The sequence below is a fragment of the Dermochelys coriacea genome, chromosome 6 (genome assembly GCF_009764565.3).
Source record: "Dermochelys coriacea isolate rDerCor1 chromosome 6, rDerCor1.pri.v4, whole genome shotgun sequence".
NCBI lineage: Eukaryota > Metazoa > Chordata > Testudines > Dermochelyidae > Dermochelys > Dermochelys coriacea.
This window is the reverse complement of record NC_050073.1, coordinates 21,504,902-21,532,069: the sequence shown is the minus strand read 5'-3', so window position 1 is coordinate 21,532,069 and position 27,168 is coordinate 21,504,902. Positions and strand designations below refer to the sequence as shown.

At 49.7% G+C, this 27,168-nt stretch overlaps 1 protein-coding gene across 3 annotated transcripts in view; it reads right to left on the bottom strand.

Moving 5' to 3' along the window:
• Nucleotides 1-351: 351 nt before the first annotated feature.
• TSPAN32 (tetraspanin 32) overlaps nucleotides 352-27,168 on the bottom strand; it is a 77,767-nt gene continuing 50,950 nt past the window's right edge. Inside the window, exons 5-9 of one of the 3 annotated variants that reach the window (XR_006282073.1) lie at nucleotides 25,439-25,540; nucleotides 10,246-10,338; nucleotides 8,723-8,751; nucleotides 7,477-7,560; nucleotides 352-4,051 (exon numbers count right to left, since the gene is read on the bottom strand). Coding sequence is in view for 2 of the 3 variants with exons in the window: in XM_038405291.2 (XP_038261219.1) it covers nucleotides 3,956-4,051; nucleotides 7,477-7,560; nucleotides 10,246-10,338; nucleotides 25,439-25,540 (375 nt within the window). In the remaining variant the exon portion in view is untranslated. Of the gene's footprint in view, nucleotides 4,052-6,793; nucleotides 7,561-8,722; nucleotides 8,752-10,245; nucleotides 10,339-25,438; nucleotides 25,541-27,168 lie in introns of those variants that run through there. The other 2 variants (XM_038405291.2, XM_043516571.1) reach the window with 2 other exon arrangements.

Genomic DNA, 27,168 nt, shown 5'->3' with positions numbered 1-27,168 from the left:
TTTCATAGGAGTGGTGGGTGACATTCTGTGGCCTGCGCTGTGCAGGAGGTCAGACTAGATGATCAGAGTGGTCCCTTCTGACCTTAGTATCTATGAATCTGTGAATCTATGATGATGGCAGCAACAAGGAACAGAAGCTGAGCAGGTTGGTAGGTTCCCCTTCTTCAAAGCTTGATTCAGTCATATCTGCCCTTCACTGCTAGAATATGCTTGTATGCCAGAGAGACTGCCAGCTGTATGTATAATACATCTTCCCAGCGCTAAAAGAATTACTGCCAAACTTCATTATACAAACACCACAGCCACCCAAACAGCCTTGTGTACACACAGAAAGAGTGGGGGAAGATAGCATTTTGCCATGACATAAATTTTTATTGAAGTAGTCAAGAGTCATATGACTTTCCAGCTGGCCTTTGGGATAACCATAGCATTAGCTTTGACAGTGACACATACAGTACATCAGTTTATGTTTAAATTTGGTAGTATAGTATTATAATTGTCTGTCATACAGATCAGAGGTTGACTGAAAAACAATGGGGCAAATCCTCAGCTGAGGATACGCCCCCATCTGTAGCTTTAAAGTAATCTAAAGCATTCTGAAATTGACCCTTGCAGTTTCAGCAAGTTCTTTGCAAAAGGAGCTGTGATCACAGGATATTTCAAATAGTTAGGACAATGCTTCCTTTTAAAATTAGAAATGTAATTAATAAGATATATTTAACTAATCATTTACAAACATACAAATACCTTGTTATTTTATGCGAAAAAAAGATGATACAGTCAATTAGCATACTGATCAGCCACGGTGAAGTGAAAAGCTTTATCGTGACCCTGTCCAAATAGTTATAAGGACTAAATGACCACAAAGTGTGATAAACAGTTTAACAAGTAGATAAACTGAAATGATGTAACGGATCAACTGATCTTACCGACTTTATCACTGATGTGTGGGATATAACCACAAATTGGTACAGAGACATGTACGGCTGTTTTGTCTTACTGTTTCATTACCATCAAAATTATTGGTGTTGAACCAAGAAAATGGGTCAAGTAAGTTTATATTGCTGCATAATGAACAACTAAACAACTACACAATCATCAAAGAATATCATGAGACTCTCTATAAAGACAGGAGTTTGAAAGTGTCCCACTTTCAAACTGTGCAGATTTCTAAATACGCTGTTGGAGAAACTGCAGCCTGGGAAAGAAGGTGGTGCTGTGCAAAGTTGCTCAAGACACACCGCAAGGGGAACCTACAAAAGCCGTTTGTGGAAGCAGATTGCTAACTGGAGCCCGGACTAACAATTGTCTTAAAAGAGAATCACACTAAAGGCACAACTGGTGGCAAAGGATATTGCAAGCTGATATATGTCCTAAAATGTATAGTGCAAACTGGTATGTCCCCTACTTGTCTGGTTGGATGTTTCAGAATGTCATCAGAAATGAGGTTTGCTTTCTAATTAGCCCACATCAACTTTACCTGGAAGAGGAGCCAGGCCACATGGCTCATCAGAAACTGTACAAAACAGCTCTGTTCAGCAATTTGTTCACTGAAACCGAAACATCTGGATGAGATTGCATGAGAGTGGGATTGTCATCAGGTGGCTACTGAGAGTACCCGCTCTCTGCTAACACCTGATGTCTTGGGAAAACAAAAGATGGGAAATTAATGGGCACTCAGCACGCTAGGTGCTTATCTGCATCTTTAGGCTCCTAACTATCTTTAAAAATCTGGCCCTAAGTCAACAAGTAACTGAGAATGTCCTGTCTAGAAGAACTCATTACACTGAGCATAGTATTATTTGTAACAGGAAATCATGCCTGGGTACAGCCTCTCAGATGCCTCTCAGAAAGATTAAGAGCGCGTTAAAGCAATCAGCCTAGGTGCTTGTCCACACAGAGACTGATGGTACGTCTACACTACGCAGACTATAGCACCACAGCCTCGTCACGTAATGCAGCCTACAGCGACAGAAGGGGTTTTTCTGCAGGTGTAGGAACACCTCCCCCCCAACCAATGCTAGCGATGTTGATGGAAGACCTCTTCCATCAACTAGTGGCGTCCACGGGGGGCGGAGGGGGGGATGTTGGCATAGCTATGTCCATCAGGTTTTTTCACTGATATAGCTATGCTGATGTAACTTTTCACTGTAGACCAGGTCTTCATGCATGGCAAGCTGGGGTGTAAATCCACAGGGTACAAGCCTGCTGTGTAGTAACTGGCTGTATGGACCCTGCTACCGTTCATTAAAAGATCTGCAGTGTGCTTTGAACTACTTCTGTTTGAAACACACAGCAAAAAGAGTGCATGGCAGCTGGGTCCACACACCCAGTTGGTGAGCAGCAGGCTAGTGCCATTGTAGATTTACACCCCAGTTTACCGTGCACTAAGTCATCATGTGGAGAAGCCCTAGACCATCTTTTGGGGTCACAAGAAGCTGACAACTTCTTAGAGAAGAGAAAAAGAATTCTGAATTGTCTAGTTAAGCTCAAGACTTTTGCCACCGCTGAATATTTGGTTAAAGGGTTTACAGTATTCGTGAACTTCCAGAGAAATTACAAATAGCTTTAAAATTATTCCATTAAACATATATGTGGGGTTTGGTGCATTATAATATTGAATATGTGCATAATGGAAAGAGTTTAGCTATGAATATCACCAAGGCAAAGCAATTTTGAATCAAATTGACTTTGATATGTAACTTGTTCAAATTTCTACATTCTAACTCTAGAGAGATTTGGTTGAACTGCCATGGGCAGTCCCATAATCCCATTGACACATAAGCATATTGGTGGATTGATAAGGATCTTTACTTAAACATCCATAGTTCCACAGTGGTAGTCACATGGTGAGAATAGTGTAGATTTAAGATAAAGTTTGTCCGTGTAACAAGACTGATAGGATCTTGAGTTAACTGAGTCTCAGAGATTAAAGCCAACATTGTCAGAAGTGTAAACTAATTTTGGGTGCCCTCTTTGAAAGGACTAGTGCCCAGTTTTTCAGAGTACTCTGCATGAATTTATTTATTTGATTGGTTATCTTGTGATACATTGTAACATCCCATGTTGAAGTTCTTTTAAATGCTACCATCTTTATTTTACTTTCCATAATTTCTTATTTGTTTTTTAAATTTTGTTTTGGCAAACACATTTATAAATTTACATTAGTTCTCCAGTTTGTAATTCAGGAACAGAATGGATTGTGGGAAACTTGGTGGATAATTAGTTAGAATTAAGTTACTTATCCTGTGTGTCTCTAATGCATTTCTTTTTTCTTTCTCCCAGGGGCAATTGGCTATGGTGGTGGTGTGGGGATTGTGTGTGTGTGTGTGGGGGGGGGGATTATATAAGTGGCTGTTTTGCCAAGATTTGTGGAGTGATTGATTGACATGGTGCATTTGTTTTGGCTATGGCTGAGAGGACGTTCTCCTGGCTGAGGAGTATTAACTGGACTTCTTTTCCTTCTTGATGGTATTTTAGTTTCTTTGTTGCTGGGGTATGTTTTGGCACTCGGAGTTTTAAGCAGTCAGTTTTCAGGCAGTGGTAGAAGTGATTGGATCAGGGTTTGGATTTTGGCTAGCTGGGATGGATGGTTTTCTGGGTGAGGGACTGGCTGGTTCCTTGCTACCATCCACATCTCACACGAATGCTAAACATGCCTATCTGTGTCTCTACATGGCCCTGATTCCCCAGCTGGCTGCCTGTCACACTCCCTGTCGGTCTTTACAGAAAATGTCACATCTTTCTCTCTTGTGCTGCCCGACGATCATTCCCACTAGTCAGCTGGCAATGCAGAAGAAGCAGGTGATGCAGTAAAGGGAAACATGAAGGTCTAAGGCCCAGCTCCATTCACCTAGCCACAGCTTCTCAGGGAACTCTGTGGATAACTTTCGGATGGTTTCCCAATTCAAGGGTTGAAATCCTTGCTCTTGTGGGGAAGCTGGGCGACTGTTTTCTAGGTCTCTCTGAAAATATATTTGCCTTTCCGGTCCAGATGGTTGCTGAAGCGAATGGAGAACCAAAGGAATGAAGTTAAAATCATCCCATAAACCTAAGGAATCAGAGAGGCAAAGAATTAAATATCAGGACTGATTGTTGGATGTTACTTCACCTGAGTGCAAAGGTATTGATCACACATATCAATACTTAAAATAATTCACAGGTATCAATGAGCTACTGTATCAGGCTGTTGTAGACACAAAGAAGTTACTTTACTGTGAAATACTAAGGTTGAAATTTCAACAGATTGAGAGAGAACAATATCATGGTTGAGGCACTTGACTGGGACTCAGAAGATCTGGATTCAATTACTGCTCTGCCACAGACTTCCTGTGTGACCCTGGGACAAGTCACTATCTGTCTGTGCCTGAATTTTCCATCTGTAAAATGGGGATAATGGTACTTCCTTTCTTCTATCCTCTGTCTGGTCTGCTTAGACTAAGTTATTTGGGGCAGAGACTGCTATATACAGCAACTAGCACAATGGGGCTCTAATTTCAGTTCCAATACCATAACATCAGAAGTGAGAATAAGTCAGGAAATTCAGGATTCAGATTCCCACAACCAAGTTAAGTCTCCTCCTGTGTGTGAACAGTCCGTACTACAATAGTCTTTGACTGAAAAAAATCTCAGTATTTACTGTTTGGAATAATACAACATACATCACATACATATGTGCCTCTGCGTATTCAAAGGAATGAAGTTCCTTTGTTCTGTAGCATACTAATTTGCTGCATGGTACATCACATTGCCCAGAATTGTGTGATCATATAACTGAAGGCTGTATCAGAACCTACATGGGCAACATATCAGAAGCCAGGCTGCTGTGGCAATAATGGTGGCTGTAACAATATGTTCCTTATAAAAGTTTGCCTTAATATGAAAATGCCTCTTTGAACGTATAGTTTGATTTTTGAACATTTATGAACAGCTCATTGGTAGATGGAAGACAGCAACACCTGCAGTAACTAAGGCAGCCACCGTATACTTTTCTTTGCATCCTGCAATCATAATGGTAAAAATATTTTAGAAATAGAATGAGGCTCCTCTCACCATATTCTTCAAAACCAGTCCTAGTTGATAGCTGCCATTTCACAGCTATGAAATAAAAACCACAACTTTCTTTCAGTAGAGTTGGAGTGAGATTTTCCTATACCGAAACTGTGAAAACGTTACCCCAAATATTCCAAGATGTGACACTGTATAATGCATCTGGTATGTCTCATGCATAGTTCCATGGGAGGAGCTAATCTACACTGAGAATCAACATAACCATTGTAATATTAGTGCTAGAATTTTATATACCTATGTAATTCTATGCATCAGGAAATATCCTGGATGGAATTGTTATAAATCAGATTGCTTAGCGGTTGTTCCCAACATAATGATAAAAGTTTAAAATAGGAATGTTGCACACTAACCTTTATGATATGCAATTTTATGGTTATGTTTGTATTCTAATTGGCTGAAGTAGAAGGGTTTTCTAAACCTATCAGAATGCAGCAGGTCAGTCAACATCTGCTCCTGTGCCACAATTACATGTGTCATCTTCCTGCAATAGTATCAGAGTTCTACCCCCTGCTGATCTTCCATCCTCTGACGCAGCAATTCAGAGAATAGCTAAGACTAACATCTTGGGCAAATCAGTAAACTTTAAAAAGGGCAAATATTTATTCCATCATTATTAAAAGACAAACTGATATTCAATGCAGGAGTTGGCAGGCATGAGTGATTCACTCTGTGGACTCTTGCTGCTTTCGTACAGCATTCATGGAGTCCAGGCAACCCCTTGAGTGCATTACAACCATGTATTTAGGTCAGAGTCATCCACTCATGTATAGCAAGTTAGCTATAATAACTCCACATTGCACAGTGAGCCTGGGTAGATTTAAGGGTGATCATGACAAGTCTGAAACCCAACTATACGTACAGACCTGGTCAGAAAAATCTTGCTTCAATAATTGAAGTTAAACTCAAGAGTTATTAGAGCAGGTGGAACTTAATATTCTGTATATGGAACAGGTCTGAAGGCCTGTACTCTCTTCTGGCATGTTTTATTACAAGTGCAGGACCTTTGTGTAAAAGTAATTAATGTATGTTGTGTCTGCCAAGTGGTGACTAGACACTAGAACAGGCTTGTTCTATTAGCAGCATTTTCCAACCATTGGCTAGATGCACCATGTCTGCATATCTGTAAGGCAGTGGGTTATCATCTCACCTGCTCATGCACCAATAACACTCTCCAGCCACAGGATTCCTGCCCCTTCTTCTACAGGACTTCAGTGTTATTCAGAAATAAATAACTGTTCAGCACACCAATCATGTCTTTTCTCCTGACCTGTGGTCTTCTGCAGGGGCCAATCTACTCCGTACAGGATTACACTTCACAGAATGTCTGGGAGCCAAGACAAGTCTCTGGTTCCTTCTTCCTAGCCTGTTCCCCACAGGATTACACAGGCCATCTGCCAGAGTGTCTCATGAACTGGGTTCTGTCATCATCAGCAGCCTTTCTGCTCCCTGCAGCTCTCCAGCTCAACTGAGCTACTTGCTGGCTCACCTAATACCAGATGATCTTCAAATTATCACCTGTTACCTGGCCTCAGCTGATCTCCTGTGTATAACAGGCCTAGCTTCCACTTCTTCCTGCAGGAAGCTGCTGTCTTGCATATCTAACAGGAACATCACAGCTGGCTACAAATGCCAATGATTATTTTTTTGTAGGAAACTTAATTTTGGGAGATTTTTATTTTTTTAAAGACATTTTCCATGATGAGTTTTCAATTTATTTTTTTTAAAACAACAAAAAAAAAATGCAGTTTTTTTTTTAAAAAAAAGACATTTTTGGTAAAAGTATCTGGGTTTTCGTAAAAGTTTTCAAAGAGATCAAACTTTGACCGAAACAATTTTGGTTTTTCCTTTAAAACACTGGAAATTTTTGACCAAGATAAACACTTTCTGTGAAAATGTTTCCTTTGGTTGAAAAGATATTTTTGGTCCAAAAGTGTTTGATGACAATATTTTGACCAGCTCTAAATACCACAAAGTAATGTTAGATCATGTGGTGGTTAGATCATGGCACATCCTCAGCTACAGGACAAAATGCTTAGACTCAACACCCTAGACAATGAGATTCAAATTCTGAGGAAGCCAATTTCCAAACCTATTCCCCAAGCTCAGCACAGAACCTATGGCTGCCAGGAATTTAGCGAGCCTGTTCCAGCAGAGAACTGGCTGAGATTCCTCAGACTGACTGGCAGCCCTATTGGATAGCTCCTCCCCTACTCTCTGTGGTGAATCATATCATCAAGGTTATTTCCTTTGCTACTGAACTCCAGGCTGCTGGCTCATCACTGCCAGATCTAGAAACCTGTCTCTTGCACACAAGGTTTTCAATGTGACCTGCCCTCTCAAGCCACTGAACTGTCCCTGCTCAGCTTGTTCAGAAAATTAGGGTACCAAAGGAAGGATGGTAGCTACCATGAAGCAGATTGTGATGATCAGTAGCACAGAGATGAAGTCCATATGTTTTTTTAGGAAGTCTTGGATCTCTTGGAGGCAATCCTGAAATGACAGAGATATTCTATGAAAGCACAGTGACAATTTGGAGGAGTTCACCTCTTTTATCCCTGCAGAGGCTTCCTCATCTCTCTCTGCTTGACAGGATTTATCATCATCCCTCACAGCAGAAGCAGCTTCCAAGCCCTGTCTCTTACAGACCCTGTATCGTAGAGACAGCCTCTGTCTAAACAATAAACAGGAATCAGAGTTAGGTTTGCTCTATCCTGCTTTCCTCCTCTTCAACCAGCAGAGAGCTGCAGCAATAGTGCAAATCCTCCTTCTTGACTTTACCTGTCACTGTATGCAGCATGAATTCTGGCACCAGTGCACTGCTGCAGATTGTGTTATACTTTGAGACATGGAGCCTTAGCTTGGTAGTGAATGGGGTCTATGTTTCCCTAGTTCTGTTGCCCGACTGTGCTCTCCACAGTCAGTTCTTATAGTACACCTGCCGTTGCGGTGATATTTTTGGAACTGCATATTTCAAGATTTCTGGGGAGCGTGTGTGTGTGAGTATGAGAATTTTGGAAAGGGGAAAAGAAAAAGGAAGATGGAATGAAGGCATGTGAAATGCACAATAATGTTTGTCGCAGGTCTTCTGACATGCTGTGGTTTAAGTCTGCAATGCCATGCTAGTAAAGGGCTCGATCCTGCAAGATGCTGAGCACTCTGGCTGGAACTAGCAAAAGCACTTAAGCTCGTGCTTAATTTTAAGCATATGAACAGTCCTACTGAAGTCTGTGTGTGAGTGTGAGTGAGAGACAGACAGACAGACAGAGAGACAGACAATTCATATGCTTAAGATTAAGCACTTGCTTAAATGCTTTGCTGGATCAGGCCAGAGTACTCAGAACCTTGCAGAATTGAAACCAAAGATAAAATGAGCAGCAGCTGCTACGACACAAGATCAACCTCCATTCCCATAAATTCTACAGAATGCATCACTGCAGTTTAACTCCCTTTACTTTCAGCAGGAGGGAATTCAAAGCATAAATAGCCATGTAAGCACCCTGCTCCTGCACCACCACACAGCAGTCACATTTCTTCCCCTCACTTCTTTTCCTATAGCCATATTATTACCAGTTGCAGTCTGTTTTGAAAGTTACACTTCAGAATTCAGTTTTCAGAAGGCAGATATACCAGAAAGGTTGCTATCCCATAATACCTTGAATCATCATGAAATTGTCCCATGTCCTGCAAATTGACAAGCAGGATAATTAAAAGTTCTGAATTTATACAGTATGTGTTAGGACACTGCACTAATACATCATGTCTTTGCAGAACCATAGCAACACAATCATTTTGTCTCCTAGCACAAATATACATAATAAGAAGGCAACTTTAATTCATACAGCTGGTCAAATAGAGAACAAAATTATACAGTCCAGGCAAATCTATTGAGAAAAATCCAAGTTACAGTCTCGCAGGCGAGATCATCTGGTATTGGTTCTGTTTATTTGCTTTCTCAAAAAACCTGAAGAACTTACTGAAAATTGGTTTATGCCCTTGAATGGAAAAAAATCCCAGGTTTCTGGGTTCCTAGAAGCTGGGTGTTTCCCAGTGAATTCTTAGTAATTCTCTAATACTCTGGAAAAGGGAAGTATGTATAATTTACACATGAAAATCTGCATGTTCAGCTTGTTGCTATCAGCAAGCAAAGTACCTCCCACTTCATAATTTAATAATGCAAATAGAGATGTCTGATTTGACCGATGGGCATCTGACATCACACAGAAGCATGACATCATGTGTCCACTGCAAAGTCAGAGGACAAGAAAAGAAGCTTCTGAGAAATGACAAATTGAAGAGATCCAGCATTTTCAAGGCTCTGTAGAGCGGCAAACGTCAAACCAGGCAAAGGAACAGCTACCGAATTGTATCTGTGGCTCAGGGAACCACCGATCTACTGCAGTTTCTCCTAACTGCTTTCAGTCAGCAAGATGCCAGTTTGTATTTCTAATTAAAAAAAAAAATCAATGCCCTTCTTCTAATGGATACATCTGAGGAGGTGTCTCTTGGCAGCCAGTAAGTAGGAGTAGGCATGATGGCAAGGGACATGGGCAGTAATCCTTCCTCATTTTATCCCTCAAAAGATCACCATTTCTCTCATCCCACCTGGAGTTTCCCTTCAATAGTAGGCAAAAATGCAAGTGAAAATATGGCTCAGAAAGTTCCAAATAGACACAGTCAATGGTGCAATGGAAATGGAGGCCGCTGGTGAGAGTGAGGGGGGACCTGGCTTTGAGCTGGGAGCCTGGAGCCCAGGCGAGATGGAAGAAGGTCTTGTCAGTATCTCCATGGAAAGAATTTGGGAATAATGATCATACTGCTGCTGCATTGGCCCAAAGGGCTATTGGTTGCTGTTTAGACTAAAGACTCAAGTTAATGATCTGTTGATGGAGAGGCCAGTCAATCCATTTATCCAGAGGGAAGGAAACAACATGGGAGCCGCAGCAGTTGTAGGGCTGGATTGGGGTTGAAAATGCTGACCAAGGTAAAGAGTGAGACCCAAATTCACTGCTTCTCTGCACCACATGTAGTCATTTAGGTCTTGTCTAGACTGGGACAAAAGGTGCTTTCCCCCCACACTCGAGTTAGGTCAGTTGAGCTAGTTTAAGTAGTAGCTAAAAAGCTAATGGTCATCCTTGACATCTGACAGTACAAATGGCTCCTGGATGATTCCCTTACCTCTCTGGCTGTGCCCATAGGTTCTGATGGACATGTCTCCTTTTCAATGCCGCCTGTTTCTCCAAAAGGTGACTGCTTTCCACAGCAGAGAAACTGAAACAGAAGAAACAAAAACTACATCACTGCCTGGGTTCCTCTTCCCTTACCAACCTTCTCTCTGGCAGACTGCTGCAGGATGAGTTGCATCTCGGGGAGATGAACATTTTTCTCTGTCTTCCTTACTCTGAGCCCGGATTTCATGACCCCCTGGTTGCAGAGAGCAAGTAGCATTATAAATAAATATATCATTTTAGCAGTTAAGAACATAGGTTAAAACATCTTAACGCCTGATCCATACCCCATTAAACCTGTGGAAATCTTTACATTGACTACCGTCAGCTTTGTATTAGGCCCTAAATTGTCCATTCACAGAGCCATAAATTAATCTGCCATTCCCTCTACTGAGAAATCAGGACAAAAAATACAGAGCTAGAGGGAGGAGTCCAGAAACAAATAAGCAGTGCTGACCTTCCCCTCTAGTCCCATAGCATGACATTAGATCACTATCCAATCAGACCTTGCTGTGCAAGGATATGGCATTTCCTTTACTCAGCTGTCTAGAGAGGACTCCTGTGTTTCTCTCCTGTGACGGGGCAAGGCCAGATGGCTATAGAAAAGTAGTCTTATTGGGATCCGGGAAGTGGGTGGGCGAAGCCCGTCCACTGCTAAAGGATCCCCCCCAGCCTAAAAGGGGGATCCACAGGACCTAGATACCCCAAAAATTCCAGGGGACAACTAATAAAATAACAGGGACAGGAGTGCGGTCAAAGGGTCAAACGAAGGGAACCGGATGGGGACACCGAGCAGAGAACCCCGGACAGCGCCCACTGCTCCTCAAAGGCGTCAAGGGAGTCAGAGGACGCCGCCCAGAGGAACTCTGTCCGGATACGTGAACGGACCGAGGATTGGAAATAGGCCCTACAGTCACAGGAGACTCCATCGGCCAACCTCCTCACTCTGGTTTTGTAGATGGCCATTTTAGCTAGGGCCAGGAGGAGGTTGACCAGGAGATCCCGTGACTTTGTGGGGCCACGGATAGGGAGTGCATAAATGAGAAGGTGAGGGGAGAAGTGCAGCCAAAAACGTAATAAAATATTGGTGAGGAGCCGGAATAGGGGCTGCAGCCTGGCACACTCCAGGTATACATGTGCCAGGGTATCCCTCACGCCGCAAAAGGGGCAGGTGTCTGGGATTGAAGTGAACCATGCCAAGTACACGCCCGTGCTCACGGCTCCATGAAGGAGCCGCCAACTGACATCCCCGGCGGGCCTTGAGACTAAGGTGGAATATAGGCTGGCCCACCGGGGCTCCTCACCCTCCAAAGGTGGCAGGAGGTCCCGCCATTTTGTATCGGGGCAGGACACGAGGGTGCGGGCGTGAAGGATGTGGAGCACGAGCGTGTAGAGATGTTTTCTTGGCACGGTTTGAAAGCAGACCGGCTGCATCTTGTGCAGCCGGCTTCTAGTGAAGGGGTGAAGGGGTCAATTGGGTCCACGGGGCAGGGGTCCAATTAAAAGGTCCGACGGGCCTGGGGTAACGGGTGGGCGGGGCGTGCCCTCGTGCAGGATCCGGTCGAGATGAACCCGAGCAGCGGGCGGCAAAGCGGCCTTCACCTCCTGAAGTATGCGCCGGGGAGTACAAGGTCTGGAAAGCCCCATGCGCTGAGCGAGCGTCAGGGGATCCAGCCAGTCTCCCCAGTCATAGTCCAGGAGGTCTCCGGCTTTTGTGACCTCTGCCAGGACCAAACTCTGGCGCACCGAGCGGGACTCCGCCACCTGCACACGGAGCTGGGGGTTGTGTAGCAGGGGCTCCGCGAGGAGATCTGCCCCCTCGGTGGCCGCCACGGATCTGGTCGTTGTAAAGAGTTTCCAGGTCCGGAGGAGGTCCTGGTAGAAGACCGGCAGCCCGGAGAGGTCTCGCAGAAGACCTCTCAGATGGAGATAAAGGAGCTGCCGGTCGTATCGGAGCCCTCGGAAGCGGCGCAGGAAGGCATGCGCCAGTATGCTCCACGCCGGACTACCTGCACCATAAAGGAGCCTCTGCAGGGTCTGGAGGCGGAAGACATGGACCTGAGGAAGCAGACATTTTAGGCCCTGCCCTCCCTCCGCCAGAGGTAGATGGAGAACCCCTGCAGGGACCCAGTGCAGTCCTGACCAAAAGAACTCTAGAATCGATGTCCGGAGGTTGGTCAGGAAAGCCGGGGCCGGGACCAGGGTGTTGAGCCGGTACCAGAGCATGGACAGGACTAATTGATTAAGCACTAGCTCTCTCCCTCGAAGGGAGAGGCACCGGAGTAGTCCTGTCCATTTCCGGAGCCGCTCTATCACCCCGCCCTCTAAATTTTGCCAGTTCTCCAGCGGAGAGGGATGCGTGGCAGAAAGGTAAACGCCCAGATAGAGCAGTGGACCCGTGCTCCAACGGATGGCCTGAACCGCAGGTGGGAGGGAGCTCGCCTGCCGCCAGTCCCCTACCACCAAGCCAGAGCTCTTGACCCAGTTGACCCGCGCAGAGGAGGCTGCCAAATAGATGGCCTGGCAAGCCTCCACCCGCACCAAGTCGCCCGGGTCCTGGACCACGAGGAGCACGTCATCAGCGTACGCCGACAGGACCAGCCGCAGCTCCGGCTCCTGCAGCACCAACCCTGTCAACCTCCTTCGGAGGAGACAGAGGAAGGGCTCGATCGCCAGAGCGTACAGCTGGCCTGAAAGGGGGCACCCCTGCCGTACTCCTCGCCCGAAGCTGACCGGTTCGGTCAGGGTCCAGTTGAGCCTTACCAGACACTCTGCGGAAGCGTACAGCACCCGGAGAAAATTCACAAACCTGGCTCCGAATCCAAACGCCTGCAGAGTGCTCAGGAGATACCCGTGATCCACCCTGTCGAACGCCTTCTCCTGATCTAAGGACAGGAGGGCGAACGACAGACCATCCCTACACCCAAGTTCCAATAGGTCCCGGACCAGATATAGGTTGTCGAAGATACTGCGGCCCGGGACGGTGTAGGTCTGGTCGGACCACGTCCGCCAGCACGGACCCTAGCCTCAGGGAGATGGCTTTTGCCACGATTTTGTAGTCCGTGCTGAGGAGCGAGACGGGACGCCAATTTCGTAAATCGCGGAGGTCCCCCTTCTTCGGCAATAAGGCGAGCACGGCTCGCCTGCACGAAAGAGGGAGGACCCCGCTCGGCAAAGACTCGGCCCAGAAGGTGACTAGGTCTGGGCCCAGGACGTCCCAGAACACGCGGTAGAACTCCATGGTCAGCCCGTCCATGCCCGGAGATTTATTGGTGGGCATGCGACGGAGGGCTTCCGAGAACTCGGCCAGAGTGAGAGGCAGCTCTAGCCGGTCTCGGTCGCCCACGCTGACCGTCGGGAGCTCCTCCCACAGCACTCTGCAAGCGTTAGGATCGGGGAGAATAGGCTTGCGTAGAAGGCTCTCGCCCTCTCGCACATCTCCACCAGATCCATTAGGGGGGTGCCATCTTCTGCCAGTAGGCAGATGATATGTTTCTTAGCCCCCCTCTTTTTTTCCAGGGCATAGAAGAAGCAGGAGCCGCAATCCATCTCCCGAAGGAGACGGATGAGGGATCGAACAAAGGCACCCCGGGCCCGATGGTCCTCAAGGGTCCGGAGCTCCCCCCGCTTCTCCCAGCACACTCCGCAGAGGGGTGGATCCTCAGGGCTGGCGGCCAGACGCCTCTCCAGCTCTAAGACCTCCCGTTCCAACTGCTCTATCGCTGCATCCCTCCATCGGCTGGCGCCCCGGGTGTAGTCATGGCAGAAGAGCCGGGCGTGCACCTTCCCTAAGTCCCACCACTGCCGTGCCAAGGGAAAGGCACGCCGCTGCCCTCGCCAGGTCAGCCAGAACTCCCAGAAGGACGCCACGAAGCCCGCATCCTCTAGCAAGCTGTTGTTAAAATGCCAATAGGCTGGCCCCGGCCTCTCCGCGCAGAGGGAGGCTGTCACAGTGGCTATGTGATGGTCAGAAAATGGGGCCGGCCAGATGCTGGAGGAGTGGGCTCGTGAAAGATGAAAGCGTGATAAATAAATGCGGTCCAACCGGGAGTGGCGTGACCGATGGGCCTCCACCCGGACAAAGGTGAACGTGGAAGTGTCATCCGGGTGATGGTCGCGCCAGACGTCCACCAGGGAGTGGTGTTCGACTATCTCCTGGAGGACGGCGACGGCGGCCAGGCTCTGCTCGGTCCCCGAGCGGTCCCGCTCCTCAAGGGTGATGTTAAAGTCCCCTCCCAGGACCAGGCACTCCTGAGGATCTAAGGTGCCGAGGAAGGCGGATGCCTGCTGATAGAATTGCAGCCGCTCCGGGCTCGCTGCTGGGGCATAGATGTTGACAAGGTTGACTACGAGCCCCTCCATGCGGACCCGGAGGTGCAGCAGGCGACCCGGCACAGCCTCGGTGACCCCCAGCACCTCGGGCCGTAGGTCGGGGGAGAACAGGGTCGCCACTCCAGCCGTACGAACTGTGAGATGGCTAAAGTAGACCCTGTCCCCCCAATCCAGCCGCCAGCTGTCTTCGGCGGTCGGATCCGTATGGGTCTCCTGCAGGAAAACCACAGAGTACCTCCCCTCCCGAAGGAAGGAGAGCACCTGTGACCTGCGGAGACCCATCCTACAGCTGCGGGTGTTCAATGTTGTGATGGTAAAAGGTGCCATGAAGAGGGCTGGGGGGGATCCTCACCGGCAGGGACGCTCGCGGCTTCCGGCGGGCCACGCAGCAGTCCGTGACCCACCCCATACGTGAGTAAGGAGTCACGGAAGAGGCGGACCCGCTGGTAGGCCGCGGCGCCCTGCCTCCCAGTCCTTTTACCCTCCCCGATGAGGGCCCTTGCAGCCCGGAGGATTTGATTGAAGTCCCCTCCTCGCTGGAGAGCAAGCTGTACTTTGTTGCGGGAGCCACGGACGTTTTCTAAAAACTCCCGCAACTCCTCTCGCAGCGCATGGGGGGCTGGGGTTATGGTCTGGTTACTCCCCGACGGGGCCCTTGGTACAGCCCCCTGGCCCAGCGAGATGGGCAGACAAGGTGCGGACCCCCGACGGGCCTCTTGATGGGTTGACCTGAATGCTGGGGCGATAGGGGGCGGCGGAGGGAGGATAGCAGCCCCTGGTGGGTCGGGACGGGCAAACACAAAGGCCGCTCCCTGGGAGTCATATGTTGGAAAGGGGAAGGAGACAGTCCCAGGGGTGGCAATAATATCTCGGGAGGTGGGCGGGATAGGGGCAGGGGTAGAGGTGAGAGTCTGGGTCGGGAGAGGGCTCTCACTGATGCCGGGCGCAAGCTCTCTGGTGGATTTGGCAGCCACGGCATCAGGAGATGGATTTTCTTCTGTAGGGTCCTCTCCCGGAAAGGAGGTCGAATGCTCCTCACCAGCGAGGGATGCCCCTGGTGGCTCAGGTTCCAGCCGTGTGGCACTGGCCGTCGCCTCAACTGGCTCGGCGGCTCTCAGCGGGGTGCCCTCTGCAGCCGGGTTGATGGAGGAGTCCAGGGGCTCCTCGGAGGTGGGAGCAGAAGCAACGGTTAGGGGGAAGGAACATGGGCAAAGGGGGGCTGGAGTGAAGTCGCCCAGATCGAGGCCCGCTGGCATAGGATCGTCCTCCCCCTGGGTGACCAGGGTCAGACCCAGAGCCTCGATCTCCTCATATATAGAGGGGAAATTGTTTTCTGCTACCCTGGGATTCTCCCCGCCGGCACCTGACGCGACGGTAACTTCGGGGCACACTGGAGTTTCAGATGGTGCCTCGGGGGTCTTGGAGGGGAGGGACTCCCGTGGAGGGGAGATACCGCCTTCCAGTGCTGCCACATCTTCCCCAGCCGGCTCTGGTGGGTGGAACACACCCATGGGTAGAGCGGAAGGCTCGGCATCGGTGCCCCCCTTCCTGGTCTTCCGGGGGGCCTCCGCGTCAGATGGGAGGAGCGGAGCTCGAGCCTTCCGCTTGCCCCGCTTCCCCTGGACTAGGGCCCAGCCCTCCATGGCATCATCCGGGGGCTGGCTAGTAGGGGTTGTGTCAGGGGGCAGAGGCGATGGCTCAGGGACTCGAGGGGGTAACGGTGGGGCAGCACAAGGGAGGGAAGATTCGCCTTGGGGCGGGCCCTCTCCCATGCTTGGCGGTGTCCCTGCCGCACCCTCCTCCACAGGCCCCGCCAGATTGCAAACAGCGGGGGCGGGGTTCTCCCGCTCGTCTGGGCGTAGTGGGGGAGGTGCCCCTTGGGCCCGAGCGGGAGCAATGGTGGACTGGGAAGGAGGAGGGGCGGTTTCGGGCGCCGGGCAGCCAGGGGCATCGGCGATGACGGGGCCGGTGCCCTGCCGGGGCTTGGGGGTCCTGGATGCCCCTCCTTCCCGGGCCAGGGGGCAGTCCCTCCGGAAGTGCCCCATCGCCCGGCAGAGGTAGCACCGGGCCTCCCCCGTGGAATAATGCACCCTGTAATGGGTCCCCTGGTAGGGGACTAGGAAGGACCCCTCCAGCGCCTCTCCGTCGCGTGCCGCTGGCGGCAGTTGAAGCTGCACTTGCCGGCGGAACGAGAGGACGTGACGGAGGGCGAGGTCTTTGCAGCCCAACGGGAGAGGGCTGATGACAGAGATGGGCTTTCCCAAGGTAGAAAGGGCGGGTAACAGGGCGGCATTGGGGAGAAAGGGAGGGACGGAGGTCAGGACCAGGCGCACGCCCAGGTCCTCTAGCGGCTCTAAGGGGACGAACACGCCCCCCACCGCCAGGCCCTTCTCCACCGCCTCCTGGGAGGCGGCCTCCGATGCTAAGAAGAAGACGACCTTGCCATACATTTTGGAGGCCGCCACAATGGCCGTGGGCCCCACCACCCTCGCCAACGCCCGCACATAGGTCTCCACGTGGGGCGAGGCGGGCACCAGGAGGCAACGGACGCCGTGCTTCCTGGTCATGGTGGGAAAGGGGCCCCGGCCGCTATAGATGGTAGCGGAGGCGGTGGGCAGGAGAGATGACGTAGTGGCAAGCGGGGGGGCTGCCGCCACCTGGGCGTATGCTCTGGGGGCCGGGGGAGGGACACCTGCAGAGCTGGTGGAGGGAACAGCGGGGAGGGGCGCCCCAGCTGGAGATGGGGCCGGGGCATTGGGGGCAGCCCCTGCCATGGAGGGCCTGGTCTTTTTAGCGGGGCCCTTCCCCTTCTTTTTCCCCTGGCCCTTCCCGCTGGCTGGGGGGACTCCCCCCAAATCTGAGGGGGTGATAGACGTGGCAGCAGTGGAGGTCACCCCGGTGCCCGTCGCTGCTGGTGCCCCAGCGGGGGCGATGGCAGATGGTTTGGCAGTGGAGGTAGAAGCTTGGGGGGGTGACAGAGGGGCAGGCGGGGGAGGGGGAGCTCGGGCTACTGGAGGGGTCTCACCCGTCTCATCCCCGCCATCATGAGCAAGGAGGAAAGGGGGGACACCAAAAGGAGGAGGGGAGAGGGGAAGCAGGTCGACCACTCCTCCCCGCTAGGCTGCAGGCAGGGGAGGAGGGCGCCAAAAGGGGTGGGCTGGACGGGGGGCAATCAGGAGTTGGGGTCAGTCACCGACACAAGGTGGAAATTCCAGCTCCTCTTGGTGCACTACGGGAGGGGGGATACAACAACATTGAGGGTGCAGTGAAGAGGGTTGCAACTAAAATGGGGAATTGCGCAAGCGCATGGGAGGGGGCATGGGCACACGGAGCGAGGGGCTAAGCGGTCTGGAGGTACAACAGGGAAACCAAGGGGCTAGCTTCAGAGGCTGGGGCGGGGCAAACAAACAAAGGCTGCAGAAGGAAATGGGCGGGGCAGGCAAACAAACTAAAGCTAGTAAGGGGGGCTGGATCAAAAGAGGAGGCAAAGCAAGTGGCAAATGGGGCAGATAGTAAAGGGCAAAGCTGGGGGGTAGGCAGTCTGGGGGGGGGGCACATGTGCCCATGTGCACTTGCACAAGTCTTTTTTAGCTGGCTGCTGCTTCTGGCCCAAAGGGTGGAAATAGGGCGTGGCAAGCCAAGCAAGCAGCTGAGTCCAGAGGCAGGAGCTGAGGCAGATGGTATACAGCCAGTGGGGGTGGTGGAGGGGGCAGTGGGGGTGGTAGTAGTGGTGGGGGTTGGGGGGGGACACACAGATGGATTGGGGGGCAGCTCCACGCCACACCCCGTGTGTCCCTGGTAACACAGTCAAGACCCCCACCACAAGAGCACAGTTTGAAAATTACTCAGTCTTAGGCCCCCTCCATGGTGGTCTGTAAAGTCTCTAGGTGCTCCCCCACTGGCAGATGATCCTCTTCTTCTTCTCCTCGGGCTTCAGCACCTCCAGGCAGCAGACTCCACAGCAGCAGCAGGAGCAGCTCCAGGAACTCCAGGTGGTGATCCAGGCAGGCAGAAAGGACCCCTCTCAGGTGGTGGTGCTGGTGGTGGTATCCACAACAGCAGTGGCTGAGGTCCCTCACTCCTCCTCTCTGGGGAGTGGGATAGCAGCCCCACCCCCGGGGCTGCAGTTGGAGCAGTAGCAGCACCCGAGAGCGGGGGGTCTAGTAACCAGATAGCAGAGAACGGGGGGCGTCTGGCCCAGCCAGAGGAGCAGCTGGAGCAGCAGGGAGAGCTTAGGGCCCAGCAGCAGGAGTAGCAGCTTCCCACCTTCCTCCAAGCTAGAAGGCTATGGGAGAGCAATGGGACAGAGAGAGAGAGATTCGCTCCAGGCTAAACAGATCCCTGGTACCAGGGTAAGTGAAATGGCAGCTGCTCCAGGTCAATGAAGACACCTGGGGCCAATTAAGAACTTTCCAGAAGGCAGGAAGAATGCTATGTTGATTGGGACACCTGAAACCAATCGGGGGCTGGCTGAAACTAGTTAAAAGCCTCCCAGTTAGTCAGGTGGGTGTGCATGTTAGGAGCTGTGGGAGGAAGTTGCGCTGTTGGAAAGACTGAGTAGTACACACCGTATCAGGCACAAGGAAGGAGGCCCTGAGGTAAGGGTGAAGTGGCGCTTGAGGAAGTGAGGGCTGCTGTGGGGGAAGTAGCCCAGGGAATTGTACATGTCATGTTTCTAAAAGGTCAGCTACCATAGCTGATACTATTAGGGTCTCTGGGCTAGAGCCCAGAGTAGAGGGTGGGCCCGGGCTCCCCCCCCACCTTTGCCCCCTGTTTAATCACTGAGACTGGGAGACAACAGAGACTGTGCAAGGAAGGATAACTTCTCCTCACCTCCCTTGCTGGCTTATGATGAAAATGGCTCAGTAGTCTGTGACCCTTGTCTCTAGAGAAAGAAGGGTTATGTGGAGGGTCACAGTGAGCCTCTGAGGCTAGTGAAATCTGTCAGGAAATGCAGGACCTATGGAGGCAAGGACAGAGCTTTGTCAGAACTGGTGTCAAAAATGGGATTTCGTTCACAGCGTGGCGGAAGAAAGAGGTTTAAAAAAAAGTGCATTGGGGTTTTGGATTTTTTTTTGTTTTGGTTTTTGTTTGTTTTATACCACAATGGAGGAGGTGGTAAGAGCTCTGGTACAAGCCACGGCAGCCCAGCAGGAGGCCACCCGGGTTCAGGCAATGGCACAATAGGAGTCTATGTGGCTACAGCAGGAAACCAATCAATTATTGATGAGCCAGGCAACCCAAGATCATGCCCTCTTGAGAGAGGTGGTGGACCAGCTGAAGATCCTCACCACCCAGGCCCGGGGGTCTGATGGGACGCGAACCCTGAGGGCCACTGGTTGTCTGCCAAAGATGACATCAGGAGATGATGTTGAGGCATATCTCCTCTCATTTGAAAGGACTGCTCATCGTGAGGCGTGGCCACAGGAGCAGTGGGCCAGCATTCTCGCCCCTTTTTTGTGTGGAGAGGCCCAGAAGGCCTACTTTGACTTGCCTGCCACGGATGCCACTGCCACGGATGCCACTGACTGTACCCAGCTGAAGGCAGAGATCCTAGCACGATCATGGCTAACGGCAGCGGTAAGGGCCCAGAGGTTCTATGAGTGGAAATACCAGGAGAACAAACCCCCGAGGTCCCAGCTATTCGACCTCATACACCTTGCACAGAAGTGGTTACAGCCCGAGGTGTGTAGGCCGGAGGAGATTTTGGAGACCCTGGTCATAGACCATTACATGTGGGGAATGCCGCCAGATCTCCGCAAATGGGTAGGCCAGAACGATCCGCTGACGTACGACGAGATGATCACACTGATAGAAAGACAGCCAGGGAACTGACCCGACTACCCAAGGAAGGCCCCTTTCGAAGCAAGCACCCGACCCCAACCCTGGAAGGTTGGGCAGCCAAACCCCTGGGGAGTCCTAGGTGGAAGAAGGGGGGGCGAAAACCAGTGGGGACCTCAGAAGGAAGGGATTGGCCTGAGTGGGGGGAACCCTGGGACTAAACCCCCTAACCCTCGGGATAGCAATTATAGATGTTATGCATGTGGGGAGTGGGGACACATAGCAGCAGTTTCCCAGCACCGAGGAGCCTATGCAATGCAACTTGCGGGATTGGGAGGTCCCATGCTCCCTTATCCACCTCATGGGGGTCATATTTGCCCCGCATAATTACACCAGGCCAGTGAGGATAAATGGAGCGGAGACTACAGCGCTTGTGGACTCTGGGAGTGCTATCACCCTCATATCGGGTAAGCTGGTAAAAAATAGTTAGCTGCTACAAGCCAAATGCGTAGCAGTGACGTGCGTGCATGGGGCCAAGAGCCATTACTCCACCATCCCAGTGGAGACAGAGGTTCAGGGAAACCCCATTAAGGTGACCGTGGGCGTAGTTCCTAAACTCCCATATCCTGTAGTCATTGGGAGGGACTATCCAGGGTTTGATAATTTACTCCCCCCCGAGAGGCTGGAGGGAGGTGGGGACCCTGAAAACAGCGACTCATGACCGGGGGAATGTCAACCCCCAATGTTTGCTGAGATTTCTCAGGATCTGTTCTCAGCCCCCCAAAAGACCCTGAAGACAAAAAAAGAGAGGAAGGCCGCGAAGGCCTTGGGAACCCGGATCCTGACCCAGGGCCAGGAACATCCCTTGTAGGCAGATGGACGCGAGCAGCCAACAGAGAAACTTCCACCACAGAAGGTGAGCCAGAAGCTGCCCCCAGACATGATGGCGGCAAGCCATTGGAAGAAGCAGAAGCCGGCCCCTGGGAGTTTGGGCAGGTTAGTCCTGGGAGAGAGACTTTTGGGCGGGACCAGGTGGAGGACTCTAGATCTGATAATGCAAGGAAAGAGGTGGCCGAGATTGATAGGATACCCGTGGATGGGAAGGTCTGGGGTCCCGGACCTTACTTTATAGTGAAGAAAGATCTCCTGTACTGCGTGATGCAAATGCAGGAAAAAGAGATACAACTTCTGGTGCCACGAAAACATCAGAAAGCCATATTGAGTCTCGCCCACAGGCTACCCAAGGAGATATTGACTGATCAAGGGACACCTTTCATGTCCAAATTGATGAAAGATTTCTGTTCCTTGCTCCAGGTACAAGCCCTACGGACCTCTGTATACCATCCGCAAACAGATGGCCTTGTGGAAAGGTACAATAGGACCCTCAAGGCCATGATCAGGAAAGTGGTGAGCTGGGATGGGAAAGATTGGGATACCCTATTCCCTTACCTCATGTTTGCCATCCGGGAGTTTCCGCAAGCCTCCACGGGTTTCTCTCCATTTGAACTACTATATGGGTGCCACCCTCGGGGCATATTGGATATAGCCAGAGAAGCCTGGGAAGAGGAGCCAAATCCCAGAAGGAACATAGTTGAGCATGTACTGCAGATGAGGGATCGGATAGCCCGAGTTATGCCCATTGTACGGGAACACTTGGAGAGAGCACAGGAGACCCAACGAACCCATTATAACCACAAAGCGAAGCTTCGACGGTTCCAACCAGGGGATTGGGTGATGGTATGGTGCCCACAGCAGAAAATAAACTGTTGGCCCAGTGCCAGGGACCCTACGAAATAATCGAAGCCGTGGGAGAGGTGAACTATAAGGTGCGGCAGCCAGGCCGCCGGAAACTGGAGCAAGTTTACCGTATCAATCTTCTAAAACCTTGGCACGATCGAGAGGTATGCTTAGTCATGCAGGAGACCCTTCCCCAGGAGGATAACTTACACGAGCAAGTGAGGATATCATGCGACTTGACGCCGATCCAAAAGATCGAGGAAGCTGACATGATTAATCGCAACAGAGATGTGTTCTCTACAAAAGCAGGGCAGACGATTGAGACCTATCACCATATCCGCACGATCCCTGGAGCCAAGGGAACACTTAGACCCTACCGAATCCCAGCAGCCAAAAGAGAGGAAATCAAGGCCGAAGTAAAGAAAATATTAGAATTAGGGGTTATTGAAGAATCTTACGGTCAGTGATGCAGTCCAATTGTTCTAGTGCCTAAACCTGACGGTACCATGAGATTCTGTAATGACTTCTGCCGATTGAATGAAATATCGCAGTTTGATACATACCCCATACCACGCATCGATGAACTGGTTGACCGACTGGGTAGTGCCCTATTCTTGACTACACTGGATCTGACAAAAGGGTAATGGCAGATTCCTCTGACCAAAGAAGCTAAAGAAAAGACAGCATTCTCCACCCCGGATGGGCTATTCCAGTACACCGTCCTCCCTTTTGGGCTACATGGGGCCCCAGCCACATTCCAGTGCCTCATGGATAAGCTGCTGTGCCCCCATACTAGTTATGCAGCTGCATACCTAGATGATATCATCATCCATACGCCAGACTACGGAACCTACTTGGAGAAAGTTGAGGCAGTACTGCGCACCTTAAGGCGGGCTGGCCTCACTGCTAATCCCGCTAAATGCACCATAGGGCTGGCAGAGGCTAGGTACCTGGGATATATTGTGGAAAGGGGCATAGTGAAGCCCCAAACGAATAAGCTAGAGGCAATTCAAAACTGGCCCCGGCCGACCCAAAAGAAGCAGGTCTGTGCATTCCTAGGCGTGGTAGGCTACTACCGATGGTTTATTCCCCACTTCGCCACTAGGGCAAGTCCCCTAACAGACCTGGTGAAGGCTCAAGGTCCAGACATGGTAAAGTGGACAGACGCATTTACAGACCTTCGGATGGCCCTCTGTAATGACCCCGTACTCATAGCCCCAGACTTTAACAGGGAATTTATTTTACAAACAGATGCTTCTGAGATGGGGTTGAGAGCAGTTCTGTCACAAATGGTGGGAGAAGAGGAACACCCAATCCTCTACCTAAGCAGAAAGCTTCCTCCAAGAGAACAGAAATACGCAGTAGTCGAGAGAGAATGCCTTGCTGTCAAATGGGCTATGGAGACACTGCGTTATTACCTCTTAGGCCGGCAATTTACTCTTGTGATGGACCATGCACCCCTCCAGTGGATGCAGCGGAATAAGGAAAAGAATGCAAGGGTCACCAGGTGGTTCTTATCCCTCCAACCATTCCAGTTCCGCATACGGCACAGGGCTGGATGCCACCATGGCAACGCTGATGGTCTGTCACGAGCATACTGCCTGGCGTCCCAAGTTGCCCAACTCTATGGTGTTGAGCAGAGGGGGGGAATATGTGACGGGGCAAGGCCAGAGGGCTATAGAAAAGTAGTGGAAGATAGATATATTAGCTCCAGGCTAAACAAATCCCTGGTACCAGGTTAAGGGAAATGGAAGCTGCTCCAAGTCAATTAAGACATCTGGGGCCAATTAAGAACTTTCCAGAAGGCAGGGAGAAGGCTAGGTTGATTGGGACACCTGAAGCCAATCAGGGGCTGGCTGAAACTAGTTAAAAGCCTCCCAGTCAGTCAGGTGGGTGTGCATGTCAGGATCTGTGGGAAGAAGTTGCGCTGTTGGAGAGGCTGAGTAGTACACACCATATCAAGCACAAGGAAGGAGACCCTGAGGTAAGGGTGAAGTGGCGCTTGAGGAAGTGAGGGCTGCTGTGGGGGAAGTAGCCCAGGGAATTGTACATGTCATGTTTCTAAAAGGTCAGCTACCATAGCTGATACTATTAGGGTCTCTGGGCTGGAACCCGGAGTAGAGGTTGGGCCCTGGCTCCCCACCCCCTCCCCCACCCCTTTGCCGCTGATTAATCTCTGAGACTGGGAGACAAGAGAGACTGTGCAAGGAAGGATAACTTCTCCTCGCCTCCCTCGCTGGCTTATGATGAAAATGGCTCAGTAGACTGTGACCCTTGTCTCTAGAGAAAGAAGGGTTACATGGAGGGTCACAGTGAGCCTCTGAGGCTAGCGAAAGCCGCCAGGAAAGGCGGGACCCATGGAGGGAAGGACAGAGCTTTGTCACACTCCATAAGAAACATTCTCTCTGCTACTGTGTTCTCATCTTGCACACACTAAGTGAAGCAATCCCTAGGCTCTGTGCCGTCACATTAATCTACCTACTGCACCACAGAATTGGGATGATAGCTCTCCTTTATACCTAGACGCTGCAAGGTAAGGATTCCTAAGAGCTGCATGGCTTGCTTTGTCATGTTAGTGGCTTAAAACTTTGAAAAATAGAAGTAAAACAAAAAACCACACATTGTTTGTCCCTGATGCTTCCACAGTGGGAAATTTACCTTCAGCTGGCCATATTGTTGAAGTTGTGCCTTCAATCATATTTACATTCTGGAGCGCCCCTAGGCTATTGATTCTGGAATGGCAACAACAATGTTGGAGGCGGGCTCCTACCTTTCAGGGATATGGGCTACGATGCAGCCACCATTAAGGAACCAGCATGGAATGGCAAAGGGACTACATGGTGTGTGGTGTGAAATGCTCTCTCAGGGAGGTGAGATCGCCTCTTGGTATTTGGGTGAAAGTGATGCTCAGAAACCCAGTTCTCCTCAGTGAGAACTGGGTGGGGGTGGCAGGTTGAGGGGGGATGTCATAATCACTGCACGATGGTTGGAAGTCTTAATATTTGTAGTACATCATTATCTATAGTCTTATGCAAGTCCTACTAATCCTTTCATCCTGCTGCTAATTCAACCAGACAAACCTGGCAGTGCCAAGATCAGAAAAGAAAAGAAATGGCCACAGGAGAACTGAACAGGAGCTCTGTGTCCTAAGGAACAAAAAAACACTATTGTGTTTAGGAAGTACAGACAATAGAAGAATATAGGCTTGATCCAAATCTAACTGAAGCCAATCTAAAGACACCCTGGAGCAAGATCTCCTGAGCCTGGATATACCAAGACCGGAAGTAACTTACTGTTTCATGGATGGTAGCTAGTTCCTGCCTCCTGAAGCTGGACAAGTTCCTCCTCACTTCCTCATACACAGAATCATACACATCCATCATGGCGTCTTCTACCTACAAAAAAGACATGTCTGGTCAGACCCCTATCCTGGACAAGTCACTCTCCATTTTGCTAGGCACTGTACAAACACAGGAACTCTCCTAGGCAAAGTGGGTTAGCAAATAAAGCCAGATAGATAGAGGGCTACCTCAGGTCTATTAATGAAACTCAAATATAGACAAGAGGAATTTGAACTGCATTTCTTGTTTCACCAGGAATGAATTTTTTCCTACAATTCTAGGGAGGACATTTTTGGAACGCCTTCCATGGAATAGACTGCAGCTATTTCTGGGATTAGTACTAAGAGGTAAATATTCAGTATAATATATGGCACATTACCTGTTCAGTTTCCATTACAATTAATTTTAGTTTCCTAACATGGAACATGGGTACTATAGGAATATTTAATTCCTACATTCCCTTCTATGTGACACCATTAAGCCATATGAACAAAGGCCTTTTTGTTTTTATACACCAACATTTTTATACTCGAAATATTTAACTAGCTCTACTACAAGTCTTTTGACAAAATTATTTCCCCAAAACATTTTGAAAAATGTTCACAATTTTTGACTAGCTCTAAGTTGTTTTGTTTGAGTAAAACAGCCTAATTTACTACCATGTAATCCAGAGAAGAAGGATGGTCCAGTGGTTAAGGCATTTCCCTTCTTTACTCTGACACAGACTTCTTGTTTGACCTTGGACAAGTCACTTAGGGCTAAATCCACACAAGAATGCAATGCCTAACTCCTAACTCCTGCCACCCAGTGGAATTCACAGCCTTTAATTGCCTTCTGCAGCATGAGGATAATAGCACTTCTCCAACTCACAGGGGTGTTGTGAGGATAAACACATTAATGATGGTGAGATACTAAAACACTCTGATAATGGGTGCCATATAAGTACCTTAGGTAGATAGTTACATCAGTATAACACAAAAGTAACTCTATTCTAAATCAATGGACTTTCACTGGTGTAAAACCAGAGTAATGCACTGGGTGAATCAGGCCCTAAATATTCACTGAAAATATGAAATCTCATAGCTTCAGAAATCTCAAGCAACCTTTGTTCAGCTTTCAAAAGAAAAAAAAATCTCAATTGCCCTTTGTTCTAGCAGGCAGCTGGTAAAATTCTATTTCTTTCTTTCATTTTCTCTTTTTCTTCCAATATTGATCTGAATGGGTCTGAGACCAAATCTTAGCACTTAGAACAGAAAATTAATCAGTGAGACAGACAGCAGGGGAAGGGGAGGAACAAGTGCAGTTGGAGCAAACCCATCTCTCAGTAAGGTTTTACATCAAGTCTTAAGGGTTCTGCTTAGAAAGTTACTTAGAAAAAGACAGTGTGTGTTGTTCTTTGCAGCTCAGAGATGAAACAGGGATCAATTGAAAGTGTTAGCCAGCCATTACTGTAACATGATTCCACTTTGCATGGCTGTCCCAACTGCAAAGTCTCTACCAGGGGCTTATAACTAAGGAGGAGGGAGGAGAAGCAAAGATGACTTCATTTTGGCCCTAATTCACAGCAGGTATGGATTTCAGGCTTTTGGTACTGTATCAAAATATTTCTCCAAAAGTATCAAACAGGGAATAGATATAAAGGGAATTTGAGATGTCTTTTTATTGTTACAGGGCCTTTTAAG